At 30.9% G+C, this 6,000-nt stretch overlaps 1 protein-coding gene across 1 annotated transcript; it reads right to left on the reverse strand.

Annotated features, from left to right (window-relative positions):
* Nucleotides 1-2,065: 2,065 nt before the first annotated feature.
* Nucleotides 2,066-3,377, reverse strand: LOC127073260 (uncharacterized). Its single transcript, XM_051014404.1, has 3 exons — nt 2,923-3,377; nt 2,798-2,849; nt 2,066-2,723 (listed from the first exon to the last, which is right to left on the reverse strand). Exons 1-3 carry the CDS (start codon nt 3,058-3,060, stop codon nt 2,116-2,118), a joined length of 798 nt encoding a protein of 265 aa, XP_050870361.1. The 5' UTR covers nt 3,061-3,377; the 3' UTR covers nt 2,066-2,115.
* Nucleotides 3,378-6,000: the final 2,623 nt, after the last annotated feature.

The following is a 6,000-nucleotide window of genomic DNA, read 5'->3' on the forward strand; positions in this document are numbered from 1 at the left end:
GCTCTTGATACCAGATGTTGGAAATCCCCCAAAACCTATGGAGAATTTCAATCAATCTTGATGAACACGATTGTTATTACACACACAATGGTAATGAAAAGAAATGAATAATAGAGAAAGAGATAGTGTATAGAACGATGAAGAAGAGAAATATAATTCTGTAGAGTTTCTCTCTGCCCACAAACTGTGGAAAACTTCTTATTCACTTTTCAACTGCAAAATACTGTGAATACAATATTATGAATGCTCTATTCACTTCTATTACAAAATAAAGGTTACTCCCTCTATTTACAGATTTAGGTTAACTTGGACCTCAAGTCAATGCCCAAAACTATAAAAGTCAAAAAATAGCTAACACTACTCAACACACTAGGTGGTTGGACACTTTCCTGTTTCTGTCGAGCAACCTGCTTTGACACAAGAAATTACAATTCAACAACAACTAATGCACAGTATTTAACTTCTGAAAATGATCTAGAAACATTCATCTATTTCTTTGTGCACCAAGAAATAAGAGATTTGCCTATGAAAAAATATTAGCCCGATATTCATCTCCTACTTTCCACACAACCTGCCTAATGAGCATCTGAGAATCCAAGGAGGTGCATTGAGGAATTTCGAGAAAGAACAATTCTTGAGTAGGATAATGTTTAAGGTATCGAAGGACCTTATTAGCTGCATTAAAATGTGTGTTGGTTGGTTTGTTAAGGAATTTACAAAGTTGCTGAGTGATGAATGTGATGTCTTGTCGGGTTGTTGTTAAGTAAAATAGTCTACCAATCAACCTTCTGTAGGAAGGAATGTCATGATATGTAGGGATATGATTATGGAATAACTTGATGGAAGGATCTGCATGAGTGGAAATTTGTTTGGAGCCAATCATGCCTGTGTCAAATAAAAAATCTGTGAAATATTTTCTCTGGTACAAAGAGATACCTACTTTAGAATGAGCAGCTTCTAGGCTAAGGAAGTACTTTAATTAACCTAGATTTTTTTATTTGAATTGTTGGTGTTATATGAATTTGGTCCTGTCAAATTCACTTAAAGAATTTTCTGCAAGGATGATATCATCAAGATAAACCAAAAGGAGAGTGAAGGAATTGGGCACTTTCTTAGTGAACAAGGAATGTTGTGCATTGGCTTGTGTGTAACCATTATTATTGAGTGTTGAAATGAGTTTTTCATAATATTCGCGATTGACTTGTTTGAGACATAAAAAGATTTTTTGAGCTTGCAGACTTGGTTTTGTTTAGAAGTTTTGATGCCTGAAGGAATGATCCTGGAAACATTTCTTAGAGATCACCATGAAAACATGCATTATTCACATACAGTTGATGAATGAGCCTGTTATTGATGAAAGTGATAACAATGATAAGCCTAACAATAGTAATCTTTTCCACATGTGAGCATGTATCAAAGTAGTCTACCCCATCAATTTGGTTGTAACCTTTGGCAACCAACCTAACTCTGGAGTACCTGAAGGTGAGTGGTTGATTGAATCAGTGAATGAATTGCAAAGATAATCTTTGAGATATGATGAAGGTTGTCTAATCAAGAGCAGGGACATGTTTAACCCCTCCCCTCGGGTTCTCCTCTACCTGATGTGAGGAAAGTGAAAGATGATGCATTGGTTCGGTTATAATATTAATAAAAAGTGTAACAAATAAACTATGCAAATATTAATAACAAGAAAATATTGTAACTAGCATCATGCAACTCCCTTGAGTCTATGTAATTAAGTGAATTGAAGACAAAGTGATAAAGGTGCTTGAGAGTCAAAGGTGATTGAATCGAATGCGAACCTACTAATTAGTAACGAAAAATATTAACTTTACTTAAAGGCACATTGAGAGTCCCATGCAAAACATAGGGGTTTGAAATTTATAAAATTCACGTGAAGACGATTAGTACGTTACTGATGTTGGACATGTAGACAAAGTTTATAAGCAATTTCCCTCATTTTGTTTCGTATGTTTTCGATGTGGGACAAAGACAAAACCTTTCTTCTTCACAAGCCTCTTATAATCAAGACAAATTCAAAAATGAATGGTAAGTAAAGCGAGAATGGGACAATCATATTGCTTCCATTGAAAGTTAAAAACCTTCTAAAGCTAATTAATATCTTGAAGGTACAAAAGCAAATTGGTTTGAAAACATACTCCTTCTTTTTACCTCAAAAACCGGAGAACTATGTCGCGCTCCTCTCCTTTCATTTTGGACCATATTATTCGTCTGCAAGTACCAAAACATGGAACAATTCTTGTTTACAAAGCCTCTCATATGAGGATAGCCTTGATACAGGTAATCCGAGGGATCGAAAACAGGAGTTTCTTTCTCAAATCTATACACTGACTTGCTCCGCGAAGGCACATTGTAGAGTGGAGATTCTGTCCTTGACATTGAATTTACTCTCAAACAATTCTCAATCACATTAGCCTCCTCCTTAAATCTCTCTCTAATATCCTTAACATTTCTCCAAAACTTAAGAGATTTTGACCTTGTGATAATACTCCATGCCGTGAAACTTGAACCATTGGAATTGACAGAAACATTGTCTGTTGTATATGGAATTTTCTTGCACTCAATGCAGAAATGCTTGTATCTTGCAAAATCGAAAGCTTCTCGTTTTGCTTCATTAGTTAGACATGCATTTGCCTCAGAAACAAGCTTGAAGGCAATTTCAGCTTTTGGATGTTTGTTCTTATCTGGGTGAAGCTGCAAAGCTACAGAAAAAAACCAAAATAAGAGAGAATGGATATTTCATAATTCATATAACAGTAAAAACAAATAAACCTACCAAGTTTATGGTATCTCTTGCGAATCGTATTTAGCCCTGCATTTTCTTCTACCTATGAGAACCCAATGTTAAGATATATGTATGAATGAGAAAGAACAGAAAAAGAGAGTTTTGAAAGAACTTACTCCAAGAATGCAATACCAGTCAATGAAAGTTGTGTTGGTTGGGTTTGAAAGAATGGTATGAACACAGGTTGGAGAGCGTGTTGAAATGGAGCAAATTTCTAATACCAACTTGGCTTTGGAATCTGATTCGTGCCCCATTTGAGAGTTTGATATGATTATGAGAATATGAAAGTGAAAGATAAATAACAGTGAATGTGGTTTTGTTTTTGTTGTGATAAACAAAAAAGGGTTTAGAGGTTAAGAAAAAAGAACAACAACCTTTGAGGAGTAGGTTTTTGATACTGTATTAGTTATTGGTAGGAAAAGACAAGAATTAACCTAAGATGTTTATGTTTGTTGAACCGGTTGTGTTGTGTGACAGAAATTGGTTTTATGAGGGCATTGTGGTAAATTAGAAACCCATGTCACACCCTTCATTTTAAGGTACATGAATGATGAAAGCCCTTTTAATTAGAGGCCCATAACACATACTAATGTAAATGAAACATGACGATTGATGGTTGAAAATATATTGAAGGGTGTGGTTTTGTGCTATTGTGGTAGGTAGGTTGACATATTAGATCTTTAAATTCAAAGGGAAATTGCCCGTGACTATGTGATGGGGGTAGGGTGACCCACCCATATAGGTTTGGTTGAATGCTTTTGAAAAGTACTTTGGGTAGAAAAATGATCAAATGTGTTGAATCATTTGTTCAAAGGATCATATGGTTATGATTCATTATTGGACTCTATAACAATTGTTTGAACTTCCTTCTTTTAATTTATGATGATCTCACTGCATAAATCATGGTGTTCCCCTTCTAATGTCTAATGGTATATTTGGTCATAATGTATATAGATTTTTATGTTCTATTAAGAAAATGATAATTTATGAATATATTTTGATTTGACTAAGAGTGTGCAAGACGGTCTACCGTATAGAGTTTAGGGGTGTTCGTGATTTGGATTGAGTCTAATTTGATTAAATTCGATACTCAACCCAATCAATAGTATTTGATTTGGATTAAGTGTTCAATCCGTATTTTTAAGATTAAACCCAAACCAAACTAACTCGTCCATCAATAGATTGGATTGGGTTGGATTCGCGGGTCACTCACTAATTATGATTTTTAAAATTTACATAAAATATGTATTCAATTAACACGTTTATTTTACCAAAATATTAAAAAACCATGAAATTTTAGTATTTAATTTTAATAAAATATAATATTTTATATCTAATTTTTTTCACAATTTAAATCAAGTCAAAATACAAATAAAAATGATATAAAATATAGTTTAAATGTTAAGATATCTCTCTCTTTTGAATAGAAGAATTTGATATCTCAAATTTAATTTAGACTTAATTTTTAAAAATTAATAAAATTATAATTATATTGAAAATAATATACACATTTTAAAGATCATCCTAGATAGTTTATAAAAAATAAAATAAAAATAATATGATATGTCAATGAGTTGAGTTAAATTTCAAACTTATTATTTGAATTAAATACCAATGAATTTGAATGGTTTCATTCGAGTTGAACACATACATAATTTTGATTCGATAAAAATAAGAGTTGGATTGTGTTGGGTGAATGGATTGACATGTTGGCGGTAATTATTAACACCTTTAATAAGGCTCCAAATTTATAAGGAATATATAATAATTAAATAATATCTAATAAAATATTTTCTAGATTAAATTGTGATTAAATAAATTTTTTATTTATTGTCTTTGTGCTAGAGCTATAGTATACTCTCTTCTCTTATCCTCTCTTTGGGTAAAATAGTGGGTCACACTTAATATTCTTATTTCCTTATTTTTTCATTACTTCAACAAAAACACATATATTGGAAAGATGATATTTTTGTGTGAAGGTGATGTTAACATCATTAATTTGGATCTTCATCTAATATACAAGACAATTCTCTTGTTCGTGTTGTTGTCTAATTTGAACGAGAGAATTGTCTTATATATTAAAAGAGTAAAAAGTATACGTGATCATTTTGTGAATGACTTAAAATTAAAGATCTCTTGTGTGAACATTATCTAAGGATTTGACAATGTGTTGTGTTACAAGGATGCATTGTTGAGGATGAGGCATTTATTTGCATGGGTGCAACCTTGCTTGATGGGTGTATGTTGAGAAACATGCCATGGTTGCTGCTGGAGCTTCTGTGCAACCTTAGGTTCGATTTTGATTGTGTACTAAAACCAAATGAACTATTTAAGCTTTTAAAAAAAATATTACAAGTGTTTATGGCATAACATAAGTTGAAATAAGTTAATCTAAATAAACCAATTTTTTTTGTATGGTTCAACTATTGAGGTAGTTTATTTTTTAAATCCTCTTGTCCAAGTTTGGATTGAAAGAAACAATAAACATTGGTACTTGAAACTATTTTTTGAGTTTAGCAAGTGCATCCTATATTATTACTTAGAGTAGGCTAAATAATTCAAAATCCAACGCAAAAATTGGGCAGAAATGGTGGAATATTGAAAACTTAGTGTGTGTTTGGATTCAAAGTTGACATAATTGATGAGAGAGTTGAGTTTGGTTAATAAATTGAGTTTAATAAAATTGATTTGTTTTTGGATATATTTATGTAAAAATGTGTTGAGAAATAAATTTCTGTGTAAACTCAAAAGATACCAATTGTAACTTCAAATAAAATCAATTATAGAGGTATAATCAATTCTAATTTTAAAAAATTAAATACCTCAAAATTACTTAAAATCGATTCTAAACCTTTAAAATTGCTTTTGACTCTTTCAAAAACTATTAATTAATGTAAAAAAAGATTTAACACATTCACATACGGTGTTCGATTTTATATAATTGATTAGAAAAATCTGATCTGGTCTGATCCAGTTTCATGTGATTTAATTTGGATAAGTTTTTAAATATCCAAAATATATATTATATCTTTTTTAAGATTTTAAAAATAACAATAAATAATAGATTTAATATAATATAACATATAATATATTAAAATTAATATTACAAAATAAGAATGATAGATTATGATTGAAACAAAATAAATAATAAAAATAAATAAAATAAACTAAATTAATAAATAATATTAAAAGAA

Source organism: Lathyrus oleraceus, chromosome 4, assembly GCF_024323335.1.
Source record: "Lathyrus oleraceus cultivar Zhongwan6 chromosome 4, CAAS_Psat_ZW6_1.0, whole genome shotgun sequence".
NCBI lineage: Eukaryota > Viridiplantae > Streptophyta > Magnoliopsida > Fabales > Fabaceae > Lathyrus > Lathyrus oleraceus.